We start from the raw sequence: 14,096 nt of genomic DNA, 5'->3' as shown, positions 1-14,096 counted from the left end.
GAAGAATATACTTTGCAAAACTTAAAGCTTTATAAAAGGATATATTATTAATGTAAAAGAGATCTGGGTTTAAGTCACGTTTTTGCCAATTATTTGTTGTCTTATCTTGGGCAAATTACTGAACAATAATTTCTGGGCTTCACTCTCCTCCACTATAAAATGAAGGGATTGGTCAATGTGATCGCTAAGATCCCTTACAGCTCTAAAATTATGAAACGGTAAGTCACAGATTTAGAGAATTCAAAATCTTGATACTATGTTAAACCAGTCAACTTTACATTTTCCTCTACCTTTCAATTCCTTGTCCCTTCATCCTATTACCGTTCAACTCTTCTCTATTATAAAATTATGAACTTAACACCAACAGACACAATCATTTCTATATATAAACAAGAAAAAAAGAATTGTATATGAAACCATGAATTCCTCTAGTATACACAAATCTAAAATATATATATGTACATATATGTACATAATAAATTTGACACAGTAATTCCAAAACCATCCTGTTTGCCTGTATCTCTTTCTAAAGTACTTTCTGTTGGCATCATCCTTATTCCTTGCCCCCTAATAAAAGTCCACATCCCAAATAGCTTCTTTTGTAACAAACAAATATACACATTAGCTATGGCAGAAAATGTCTCATTCTGCACCTCTAGTTCATAGCTTTTCAATCAAGGCAAGTGAACAAGCATTTATTAAGCACCTACTTTATACCAGGCACTGTGTGTGTTAACTGCTTTACATGTTATCTCACTTAATCCTCACAACCACCTTGGGAAGTAGGTCCTATTACTATTACACCCATTTTACATTTACAATTGAAGAAACTAAAGCAGAGGTCAAATGACTTGCCCAGGGTCACACAGCTGGTAAACTGTCTGTGGATGGACTTGAATTCAAGTCTTCCTGACTCTAGGCTAAGTACTCTAGCCAATGTAGCACCCAGTTAGTTGCCTCTAGTCTAGAGATAGGAAACATGGATAATCACTACTCTTTTAGAGATGTGGCTGTTCTTTACCTTGATCACAGTTGAAGTCAATGAATAAACTGTTTTCTTGGTTGTACTTATTTTATTCTGTATCAGTTCATAAGTCTTCCCAGATTTTTCTAAATCTATCCCTTTCACATTTTCTTATTGTGCAACAAGGTTTTATTAACACAACGTTCCATTATGATATCACAATAGAAGATTATATTTTTTAGTTAAACCTGAATGGGATTTGTTTCTTCCTGATGGGTTTTGGTGTTAAATAATACAAAAATTTAAGTGGGCTTAATTTATCTTGCTACTTTGCTGAAATTATTGCAGGAGATGAGGACCTGCAGGAGAGTGGTGGCAGTATCAGAGAAGAAAAGGGGGCACGATAACCAAGAGATGCTGCAAAGTGAAACAGAATAGAAGACAGCCCAGGATAGAGTCCTGTGGGACAACTACATTTAGACAGCATAACCTGAATGGTGATCTAACAAAGGAGGTGCATTTCTGGGTGATGGCAAAATTAAGGGTATGACCATTTTTGTATGTGGCTAAGGTGGAGTAATAGGTCATGGAAGGTAGGTAAGTTGAGGAATTAAATAGGGTGTTTGAGGCAGAGTCACTGTGTATGTTGAAGTTCCCTAGAATGATGGCGGGAATTGAAGAGAAATATTGTAAGCCAGGTACTAAACTCATTGAGGAAAGAAGGGAAATGACCTGAACATCTGTAGACAATAGCTACAGGCAATTTGATCGGGTAGCAGATGTACTCTTCTGGTGGAATCTAAGACTTCCTGCTAACCTCTTCTCCCTGACTCTCTCTTTCAGTAATATTAAGAAAACATTTAAAAATCATCCCTCTCTGAAGCCTTTTGACTGAACTGGTTGGGAAACTCTATCAATCTTTCTTTAACTGTCAATTCTGAAATAATTCCTTATTCCCTTTCAGAAAAATCCAGGAAGGACTCTTAGATGAAATAATTGGGACAATGACCAAAAAAGGGCAAAAGGCCCTTGATAGATACATCTGCCAGTAGGGTACCTTCCCTCCCATGCCTTGAAGGCATTAAGGTGATGACCTACTTAAGAGAAAATGAGAAGTCCCCTTGATTACTAATTTAGTTAATGCAAGTATTTCTTGTTCAACTTTGGCCAGCTGGGAAGGAAAAGCCTTGAAAAGAGTAGTCAGAGAAGGCCTGAATGGTTTTGGGGAAAAAAAATCTGTGGGTGTGCTGAAAATTGATTATTGTTCTGTTTGATGAGGCAAACTATTAACTGAAATGTTACCTAAACTCTGGATTCTTGTTCAATCTTGAATGTGAAATATTATTTGTCTGAGATCCTATAAATTGTAAATTCAAAAAAACTTACGTTGAAGATGACAAGAGTCTTACAAATGTCAGTTTGGACATTTCTAAGTAGAAACGCTTATTTTACAACAATTTCAATTAATAATTGTTATGGCAGACTTGTGCTCAAAATACAGAAAACAGTTTTTCTTCCACATTCTTATCACCCTAATTACACAAAACAGTAAGTTCCTTCTCCTCTGTCTTCATTTCTTCACCAGTATATTCCGTTTTTCCTATATTCAGTTTTTCTTTCTTAAAATCAAAGAACAAGACCAAAACCACACAACAGCCTTATGTTTTTATTTCTTACTATTCTTTATGTCCTCCGAAGACAGTGGGATTGTGAAGGGTCTTTTGTCTCTTCTATTTCAGAATGTAAGACTGTCATCATTTTTAGATCTTTCCATTTGTTCATATGTAATCACCTTTCTAGGTTTTCCTTGACTCTTTCAAAGTGTTTACTCAGCCCTAGTCTTATCATCAGGAATGCTTGAAAGTCCTCTATTTTATAATACATAACTAAGAAATGAAATAATTTTTTCTGGCTGTTTTGTTGTCCAGTGCTTGAGTTGATGAAGTTTGCTTTTGTTACTCTTTATTTCCGTTTCTGGTATGTAAGAACGAGAACTGGACTTCTCTTACAATCTTTATGTAGCTATCTTATCTATACACAAGATGAGGGGTAGGAGGCAGGCTGGTGGAGAAACAATGCTAGGAAGTGTACCTTGTGACTATTTTCTACCATGGAGGATTATATTCAGTTCTGTAAGTTAACTTTTTCTTGGTTGTAAGTCTTTACCTGTTACCTTTTGGATTATATTCCAAGGTTTTCTTCTATTTTGTAACCATTGCAGTATGGTTTTGTGTGACTGTGAATGTAGTTCTTTATACTTGTACTTAAAATAATTCTTTTCAATCTTTCTAGCAAATTTTATCATTTTTTTAAAATATGGAAACTCTGGGATTTGTCAGTGATATGCCTGAGTGTTTTCAGGTTGGGGCTTCTTTTGAAGGTTGTATTTCCACTTTGCCCTCTAATTTTAACAGATCTAAGTGGAATTTTAAAAGTGATTTCTTAAAATATGGTATCCAGATGCTTTATTTGGTCATGACTTTCAGGAAGTCTGGTGATCTTAAATTAAATCGATGTGTTTTATCTGGTATAGTAAATAAGAGTGCTGTGCCTGGAGTCCATCTTCCTGAGTTCAAATCTAGCCTCAGACACTTAACAGCTAGCTGTGTGACCATGGACAAGTCACCTCGTGTTTACCTCACTTTCTTCATCTATAAAATGAGCTAGAGAAGGAAATGGCAAATCTTTCCAGTATCTTTGCCAAAAAAAACCCCAAATGGGGTCATGAAGAGTCAGACACAAGTGAAAAACAACTAAAAAAAATGAATAATAATAGTAGCTAACTTTTATATAACACTTTAAGGTTTGCAAAACTCTTACAATCAGTGCTATTATCATCATCCCTAATTTGTAGATGAGAGAACTGAGGTCAAGAGAGGTGCAGTGACTTGCCCAGAATCATACATCTACTAAACGTCTGAGGCAAGATTCAAAGTCAGGTCTTTTTGATTTCAAATGCAGTACTCCAGCCAATGTACCAACAATTGTTTTTGATAGTAAATAGCTAAATATTTTCTTCTATTTTTTCCAGTTTTCTCTTATTTCTTATTGTCACCTGGAGTTACTAAAGTATGATTGTCACCTTCTCCTCTAGTAAAAACACTAAATTACTCCCTCAGTTTTTCAAGGAATTTGTTATTTGCTTAAGGTTTTCTTCAATACACAAGAACCTTCTGTTCTATTATATATTCTGTCCAATATTTTTCCCTGGAGGTCTTATTTTATTTCAAATTTTATATTTTATATCACTTGCTTTATTTCTTCAAGCCATTCTTGTAGTCCTTAAGACCAAGTCTTCTCCACCACCTCTTTTCCCCAGCTCTGCTTAAGGTTGCTATTGAGAGAGTTACCATTTTTTTGTTAGGGATCACACCTCTTTGGTTTCTCTTATTCCATAGTATTATTGTATTGTGTTTGATAGTTTCTTTTGTCTAGTCAGATTTTCTTTTGTGTGGTTCTTTTTCCATAACTCTCAGTCTTCAGGTTCCTTTACTGTGGCTTGCACTGGCTTCTCTGAGGAAACCTCTTATGGGTTCTGGTGGTTTTTTGGTTCAGTGCTTGACCTGATGGAGATTACTTTTGTCACTCTTTATTTTTAGTTTGTCTATATGTGTGAAGAATTGGACTTCTTTACAATTTTTATATAGCCATCTTAACCATACATGAGATGAGGAGTAGGAAGGAGGCTGGTGAAGGGGCAGCATCAGGAAGTGTGTCCTGTTTCCTTGTCCTAGGCCTGGCCATGCCTTTTTTCATCCCTTTTCAAACTCCAATCCTGAATTACTCTCACCATCCACCTTCTTTATTCCTAATAGCATGCTGTTGAATGACACTGAAGGAAATCACAACTGGGTGCTGTCTAGGTCCACAAAGTGCTACACATAAATTCTTTTACTCTTCCCTGATTCTGTCACAAAGTCTATTCCAAGCCTTCTCTCTTAAGGCATGTAACGACTTCCTCTAAGCAGAAGTCTTGCCTCTTTCTTCTTGAGAAAACAGAGTCCATTAATCTTGAGCTATTACTTCAACCCAATTCTATATCTCAAGGCCCATAAATACCTATCTGTTCTTTCCTCTGCTTTAGTTTCTGAAGAGGTAATTCCTTTTTGACATGGATGATCCCTCTACCTGTGTACTTGATTACAAGTTCTCCTCTCTTCTAGAAACATGTCCCATCACCCTTTTCCTCCTTACCTCTAGTCTCGCTTCAACCACTGGCTCCTTTCTAGCTGCTTACAAATATTCCCAGACTTCTTCTTGTCCTTAAAAACCTTTATTTGATCCTAACAAAGTATTATTCAAATCAATAACTCCCATAAAAAGTTCTTTACAACTCAATCAACAATAATCAATTGACAAGTGCACACTATGTGTGAGACATTGTAGCACTATACATATAAGTGCAAAGGCAACGAATTAATCTACATTCTAATGATGGAGACAACAAGCACATGTATATAGCATAATATAAAGGTAATAAATATATATGTGCATGCATCATTGTTATTGTTGTTCAGTCCTTTCAGTTGTGTTCAACTCTTCATGACCCCATTTGGAGTTTTCAAAGATACTGGAGTGGTTTGCCATTTCCTTCTCTAGCTCATTTTACACATGAGGAAACCGAGGCAAACAAGGATAAGTGACTTGCCCAGAGTCACATAGCCGATAAGTATCTGAGGATGGATTTGAGCTCAGATCTTCCTGATTCCAGGCCGGCACTCTATCCCCTGCAACAACTAGCTGCTCCAAGGTGTACAATTTACATATGCACACACGCACACGCACACACACGCACACGCACACACACACCAGTAATTAAATACACAAGGTAGTTTGGAAGGTTGGAAAGAAGGGTTTTAGTAGTTAGGGGACTGGAAAAAAATCAAGAAAAGCTTCACACAGAAAATGGAGCCTCACTGGCATCTTAAAAGAATCTGAGAGGGAATCTATAAGGTGGAGGGAAGGGGGTAACACATTCTGGTAATGGAGGATGGCCATTACAAATGCACATAGGTGGAAAGTGAAGTGTTATGAATGAGGAACAGAGAGAAGGCCCATTTGGTCAGACTGCAGAATTTGGGTGAGGGAATAGACTAACAATGCTGGTAAACAGAATGTAACCAGGTTGTGTTGGGCTTTAAAAGTTAAACTGATGAGTTTCTACTTGACCCTCAAGTCAACAGGAAGTTACCAGGGCTGGTTGAAGAGAGAAGTCATATGCCAGATCTGTGCTTAAGGAAAATTTCTTTGGCAACAGTATACAGGATGGCCTAGAGTGGTGAGAGACAAAGCATAGAGATTTATTAGGAGTGTGCTGAAATAATCTAGGCAAGAAATGATGAGGACCTGAAATAAGACACTCATAATTGTATGAGTGGAGAAAAAGGGCTGGATGTGAAAAATGTTGGCAAGGTAGAAACAAGGTTTTGTAATTGATCTGATACATGGGATGAGGCAGAGGAATCCAGGATAATATGGAGGTTAGAAACCTGCACACTAGAAGGATGGTGGTACCTTTGACAGAAATAGGACAGTTTGGAAGAGGGGAGGGATTAGAGCAGGGATTCTTAATCTGCAGTCTGTGAGCTTTTTTAAGAAAAAGCTATTTGATAACTGTATTTCAATATAATTAGTTTCCTTTATAATACTCTGTATTTTATTTTTTGCAATTAAAAACATTATTCTGAAAAGGGGCCATAGTTTTCACCAGATTGCCCAAGAGGTTCATGACACCAAAAAAAAAGGGCTAAGAACTGAAAAGGTTTTGAGAAAGAATGAGCTCAGTCTTATACATGTTGAGTTTGAAATGTCTTTGTGGGGCATATGGTTTGAAAGGTCCAACAGGCAAATTAGTGATATGGGATTAAGGCTGAAGGGAGAGACTGGTTCTAGAAATAGAAAATAAAAATAGAAAATCATGAATCTTGACTGTCATCTACAAAGAGATAAAGTTGAATCTATGGGAGCTGATAACAGAACCTCAAGAAGAAATCACAAGTTAGGGGGTATGATATGAATGATGAGACAGCTAAGGAGACTAAAACAGAAATGTCAGACAGGTAGGAGTGAACCAGTGAACTAGGAGAACAGTATCATGAAAACCCAAATAGATAGTGTTAAATGTAGCAAATAGGTCAAGTATTAGGAATGAGAAAAGATCATCAGCTTTGACTTCTTTAAAAAAAAAAAATTCAGTCAAATGTACACCAATACAAGTCATTCCCCAATTGATAAATGGTCAAAGGATATGAACAGGCAATTTTCAGAGGAAGAAATTAAAGGCATCTATAATCATATGGAAAAATGCTCTAAATCACTTTTGATTAGAGAGATGCAAATCCAAACAACTCTGACATACCACATCACACCTATTAGATTGGCAAACATGACAGAACAGGAAAATGGTAAATGTTGGAGAGGATGTGGGAGAGTTGGAACACTAATTCATTGTTGGTGGAGCTGTGAGCTCATCCAACCATTCGGGAGAGAGGTTTGGGACTACGCCCAAAGGACTACAAAAATGTGCATACCCTTTGACCCAGGAATATCACTTCTAGGACTGTATCCACAAGAGATCATAAAAATGGGAAAGGGTCCCACATGTACAAAAATATTTATAGCAGCACTCTTTGTAGTTGCCAAAAACTGGAAATCAAGGGGATGCCCATCAATTGGGGAATGCCTCAATTATGAAATTATGGTATATGAATGTAATGGAGTACTATTGCACCATAAGAAATGATGAACAAGAAAACTTCAGAGAGGCCTGGAAGGACTTATATGATCTGATGCTGAGTGAAAGGAGCAGAACCAGAACTTTGTGCATAGCAATGACCACAGTGTGCAAGAGTTTTTTCTGGCAGACTTGGAACTTTGTAACAACACAAGAACTTAAAAAAAAAAATTCCCAATGGTCTTCTAAGGCAAAATGCCTTCCACACTCAGAGAAAGAAATATGGAATTCATTCGCAGAATGTAGCAGATCATTTTTGCGTGTGTGTGTGTATCATGTTCTGATTTGTTATATGATTTCTTCCATTTATTTTAGTTCGTCTACACAGCATGACTATAATGAACATGTACTCAATAGGAAAGTATATGTACAATAATATAATGGTGGGTGAAAAGATAAAATGATTGAGGAAACAACTGTTTGCTCTTCCAAGCATATCCATTTATTAAGCAATGCACGCCACTTGCCAAGCAAACTGGGACCAGGACCTTTCTTCAGCTTAGAGCTGGACCCCAAACACAGGGAAAGGCAGACTTTTATACGTTAAAAACAATCAAATAAGCCTAATTAATTAAAAAGAAACAATACAACATTAGGCAATCTGATTTCTAATTAGAAGAAAGATTAAGGATGTCCCAAATTGGGAGGGGGAGAGTGAATAGATGCTATTCTCTGAAATCAGAAAAGGAGTTGTCCCACTCCCCACCAAATGTCTAAACAATCAAAGGAACATGGAAATAGTAACTGACTGATCTGTACAGGGTCAGTTTTCAGATAAGATAGATGGGTTGCCTGAGATGAACAACTATAATAAAATTCCTTGCATCAGCCTCTGGATCCAACCGTGTTTCTGGTCAGCATAATCTAGGTCTTTGGTTAGGTGTCTCTAAGCGTCAGGGAGAGGTGATCTAGCTTTTCAGCCAAGCATGGCTAGGTTCAAACAATACAGTAAGGTTTTCTCCCATTTCCCACAATTAAATAGAAAGGGAACTACCTCCAGAACTGTCACAAGATGGAATCATTGAGGTTCACTCACTTTCCACAATTGACCACTTGCTATCATAATTCCTTCAATTTTCTCAACTGTTTGGCATCTGAAGCCACAATCTATCTCCAAACTGTTTTCCTGAACTAATTTCACATTATTCAACCGCATGTCTTCTACAATGCAATGAAAACAGCGTGCTTGCTACACCCCCTCCAGGGGCGGAAACCTGCAGCCTCATAGTCACATGTGGCCCTCCTAGTCCTCAAGTGTGGCCCTTTGACTGAATCCAAACTTTATAGAAGTTAATAAAAGGATTTATTCTGTAAAATCTGAACTCAGTCAAAAGGTTGCACCCAACAGCCTCGAGGTCACAGGTTCCCTACTCCTGCCCCAAACTATACCCCATATGAAGTGCTACATATCCCACACCTGAACAAGCTTTATTACCTATGCCTGGAGGATTCTCCTCTCTATGTTTTGGAATTCTGAGCTCTCTTCAAGACTCAGCTGAAATGCTACCTTCTAGAAAAATTACTTCCTGATTTCCCCCCAATTATTAGTATGGCAGTCTTCACCAAATGACTTTGCATATTATTTACTATAAGTATACATGTTGTTACCCTCCTTGAGGAAAGGACTATTTGAATTTTTTCTTTGAATCCCTAGCTTAACTGACTAGAACTAAAAAGGGATTTCAGAAGTCACTTATTGCAACAACTATAAGATCCCTGAGAAATGGTCATTGAGCTTCTAAAGATTTCCAGTAACAGGAAATCACAACTTGCCTAGGCAGCCATTCCTATTACTATACAGTTCTAGAACATGGTTGCCTAGCACCACAAGGGTTGTTTTTTCTTTCTGAGGTCAACAATTGAAGACTTTACTCTTAATAGTGAATATGAGTCTTTGTATTGATGACAAGTTGTTTCCTTTTCAGACCCATCTACCATGGGAAAGACCTCATCCATGGTACCTCCAAGTACCATCCAAGGCTTTTCCTGCTTTTGTGTTGCCCTTCAAGCTGACACTCATGGTCCTAGTTTGAATTCTCATTTACCTTTTTTATTTTGTTTTCTGCTTAGATCGTTTTTCTAGCCTGCCTAATTACCTCCCTTTATTAAGGAAAAAATGTAAAGTTCTTTTACCTTCCCTTTTAGTAGAAAGATCAATTGGCCTAATTGATACCTAACTGTTGTTTTATCGTAACTAAACTGAAACAGTATATCTGAACTCACCTTCTATGTCAGTTAAAAATGAGATTCTGTTATATGTAGTTCACTTTAGTGTGTCTGGTAATTTTCTCTAAAAATTGTTCCTTTCCTCCATCTCCACCAGTCCTCTGCTTCCCAGTTGTAGTGGTCTACTAAGTCCTCTTATGTAGTACTCTCAATGCTAATTTTCCTAGTTTCCCAATAAAAATCAGTAATTAGGAGATAGTAGTCAATCCTTTGATTCCCCCTATTCAACCAGTATCTTATATTTGTATATAAGGCTTACAAAACCATCTCTTAACTCACCAGACCTTAATAATCCAGATAGCTATGTACTACAACCATTATCATATCTATTTAGTCACAAATCTGAGGTAAAGTGGCTTAAATCAACTACTAAAGACACTAAGAAGTAGCGCCCAAAATCAAATCTAGGCTTTCTGAATTCAAATTGAATACTCTTTCTATTAAACCAGTGTTACCTCCCAATCTGTAAATATATTTGGAAAAGACTTTTTAGAAAAACTCAAGCTCACTTGCTTTCATCATTCTTTCTTCTAAACCTGCTTAACACTCCATCTATGTCCAGCATTCTATGTTTTACATTCTTATACTCTTGTATTCTAAGGTCCCTTTTACCATACTACATTCTATGAGTATGACACTTCCCCCGCCTTGGCTCAGGCCATCTATTTCCAATATTAGTATTAACTAAACTGCATAGCAGCAAGACTTTTCAAACTTGTGTCTGATAGTTATATAAAGCAGTGGTTCTTAAACTTTCACAGAGGCAGAACCCTTCAGTTTATACAAAATTTTGGCAGACTCTTTTCAGTAAAATCCTCTAGAATTATTATTTTAACGCCTATTAAAAAAATTAAGATTCATTTAAAAAAACAGACTTGGGGTTTTCAGGGTTATTTGGAGCACATTCATTTTGATACAAAGCTTTACAGTTTAAAGTACCTTATATATTATTTCATTTGAATAACAAAGGTCCTATGAGATAGTCACTATGATTACTATCCCAATTTCATAGATGAAGAAACTGAGGCCCAAAGAAGTTAAGGAGTTTTCCCAGGATCACACAGTCAATAAGAAGTAGTGGAAAGGGGAAAATAGGGAATTACCTACCCGAGAGAAGGTCTTTTGTGGGGGGGTTGTTCAAAGGATGAACCTGTGAGTCACTGTGACTCTCTGCAGCTCTCCTAATGTGAGTATCATATACTGGGATGGAGGGACAAGATACCTGCTTCTTTACAGGTTCTTGTTCTACTGTTTTGTCTTCTAAAAGCTGCTTGGAATTAAGATGAGGATGTGGTCCCAAGAAAGAATCCACTACAGAGTTCTCTGGAAAGTACAAGTGGTCCTTTCCCCTGTTTTAAATTAAGAAAAGAAAAAGAACTTGTCGATGGACAATGCAAAATCCAACTGAATCACAAACATTGCCTGGGTACATCATGTGAATACATCCCCTCTCTATTCAAATGTACATTTGTTAGGGAAAGGTACAAAGTGTCAATGGCCCACCAAGGAGTTTACAGCAGTAAAGAATGGTATCTAACAACAGGTTACTTAGTGCTTTGTGGTTCCTCATAAAATCCCACAAGGGTGGATCACTTATGTTTTCAAGGGAATCTTAAGGTTTACAAAGCATTTTCCTTACATCCTACAAGGAATGTGGTGAAAGGGGATAAGTACAGGCCTGGAAAGGATTCTAGTGACCACCTAATTCAATGCATATCTAAAAAAAGACTTTTCTCTATGACATACCTAAGACAAGCTTTTATTCAACATTTTCATAATGCTCTTCAATGAGGGAAGATCCACAACCTCTTCAAGCAGTCCACTCCACTTTTAGACCAGCTGAATTATTACATCAATCCTAAATGTGCCTGCTGGTAATATTGTCAACTTGGGGCAAACAGAATAAATCTAATCACTATTTCACATGACAGCCCTACAAATATGGAAAGACAGAGATCATGTTCTCCCTGAGTATTCTTTGAGCTAGCAATTATCAAACTTTTTGGTCTCAGGACCCCTTTATATTCATAAATATTACTAAAGATCTCAAATAGCTTCTTTTATGTGGTTATAATCTACTAGTTTTTGTACTATTAGAAATTAATACTGAAAAATCTTAAAAATATGTATTCATTTAAAAAAATAATAAACATGTTAACATAAATAGTTAAGTCAACTAGCATTTATTAAGCACTTACTATGTGCCAGGCAAAACAAAAAAAAACTAATGAGATGAGTGGGATTTCACATATTTTTTTCAAATCTCTTTAATTATGTGGATTAATAGAAGGCAGCTGAATTCTTATATCTGCTTCTGTTTTGATATTTTAGTTGAAGTATATGAAGAAAATCTGGCCTTACATAGTACATAAATATAAAAGGGAAAAGGATTTCAATATGCAAATAATATCTTAGTATTATTAGGAAATTAGTTTTATCCTTTAAGAACTCCTAAAAGAGACTTGAGGATTCCCAGTTATGTCCAAGGACCATATGCTTTGACAACTGCTGCTACGGGTTATATATAAATCCCCATTTCCTTCAACTTTATTTTTGTACAGCACAAATTTAAGGCATTACACCGTTATAATTACTTTTCTCAGGGCACTGTTGCTCATCAGAATCTGTCCTAAGAGGTAGCTTGATGGCCTTGTGATAGAGCACCGGGTCTGGAGTCAGGAAGACCCGAGTTGAAATCTGGCCTCAAACACTTACTAGCTGCATGACTTAAGTAAAGCACTTCAACTATCTGCCTTCATTTCCTCAACTGTAAAATGGGATATAGTAATAATCCCTACCTTGCAGGGTCATTGTGAGGATCAAATAAGATAAATATCCACAAACTATCAAGCATGGTACCTGGTGCAAAGTAGGCAGTATAATGTTTACTGACTTTCTCCCTTCCTTTCTTCCTTCCCTAGAACTGTAGGTGGTACTTCAGATATGAAAGTTCAAGAATATATTAGCTTTTTTGGCTGCCATATCACACAAATGATATATTTTGAGTTAATAGTGAGCTATGAAAGACTACTCTTTGGGTTTGCTTATGCAACCAATTCCCAATCTATACATTATCCAACCCAGGGGTCTCCAAATTTTTTAAAATTTCATATTCCATCAGTAAAAAAACACTTTTTTGAGTATGTACCCACAATAAATAATATTATTGAGCATGTGCCCACAATAAGCATATGTTTACTTATTCATAAATTATATACATGTATTTTGTTGCTGTTGAGCCATTTCAGTTGTGTACGAGCCTCCATTTCCCTGTTTGGGGTTTTCTTGGCAAAGATATTGGAGTGGTTTGCCATTTCTTTCTCCAGCTCACTTTACAGATTAGGAAACTGAGGCAGAAAGGGTTAAAGATTTGCCGAAGATCACACAGCTAGTAAGTGTCTGAGGCCAAATTTGAGCTCAAGTCCTCCTGACCCCAGGCCCAAGTGTTTTATTCACTGTGCTACCTACATGCCCATACAGGTACTAGCATATTAATAAAAAACTTTACACAAAAATAGAAATTAAAGGACAAGATAAATATGAAATATTTGATGCTAGAGGCAACAGGAAGCATTAGAGTTTGCTGAATAGGGTAGGGGTATAGTTAGACTTGTTTTTCAGGAAAAGCACATGGGTGGAGGGGAGAGCTTAAGCCAGGGAAATCATTCGGGAGATTACTGCAACATTTCATGCAAGAGATGCTAAAGGCCCTGAGATAAGATAGTGGCTGTGTGATGTTTGTATAGGTAGAAATACCAAATTTGGCAAATGATTTGATATATGGAGTGAGGGAAAGTAAGGAATCAAGAATAGCACCAAGGCTGTAAATGTGTGACTAGAAGGATGATAGTGTCCTTGACAGAAACAGAGATGTCTGGAAGTAAAAAGTGTGTTTGGGCTTAGCAAGGAAAATGAAAGATAATGTTAAGTGCTGAGGGGAAAAGCACAGCTTATTCATTAGCCAGTGCCCCAAAGTACAGAGAATGTGGCATTCTGAATGATACCAACTGTAGCCACAAGATCATTGGGAATAGGGGAGAGATGCAGGAGTTTAGGGAACTCTAAGGAATGTCTATGAGAGTTCCAAGAAAAGAGATAATTCCACTTGGAAGTAATGATTAACTGTTAGGATCAGGGACAACGTAGTACTGGAGCTGAGTCTTGAACATAACA

At 37.0% G+C, this 14,096-nt stretch overlaps 1 protein-coding gene across 6 annotated transcripts in view; it reads right to left on the bottom strand.

Moving 5' to 3' along the window:
* C2CD3 (C2 domain containing 3 centriole elongation regulator) overlaps window positions 1–14,096 on the bottom strand; it is a 168,964-nt gene that overhangs the window by 122,594 nt on the left and 32,274 nt on the right. For 4 of the 6 annotated variants that reach the window (XM_072610867.1, XM_072610868.1, XM_072610873.1 and 1 more), the window contains one exon: window positions 11,031–11,272. The exons of 1 other annotated variant lie outside the window; for it this stretch is intronic. In XM_072610867.1, the coding sequence (XP_072466968.1) occupies window positions 11,031–11,272 (242 nt within the window). Of the gene's footprint in view, window positions 1–1,021; window positions 7,303–11,030; window positions 11,273–14,096 lie in introns of those variants that run through there. One more of the 6 variants, XM_072610872.1, reaches the window with a different exon arrangement.

The sequence above is a fragment of the Notamacropus eugenii genome, chromosome 5 (assembly GCF_028372415.1).
Source record: "Notamacropus eugenii isolate mMacEug1 chromosome 5, mMacEug1.pri_v2, whole genome shotgun sequence".
Taxonomy (NCBI): Eukaryota; Metazoa; Chordata; class Mammalia; order Diprotodontia; family Macropodidae; genus Notamacropus; species Notamacropus eugenii.
The sequence above is the reverse complement of the archived record's forward strand: the minus strand, read 5'-3'. Positions and strand labels throughout refer to the sequence as shown.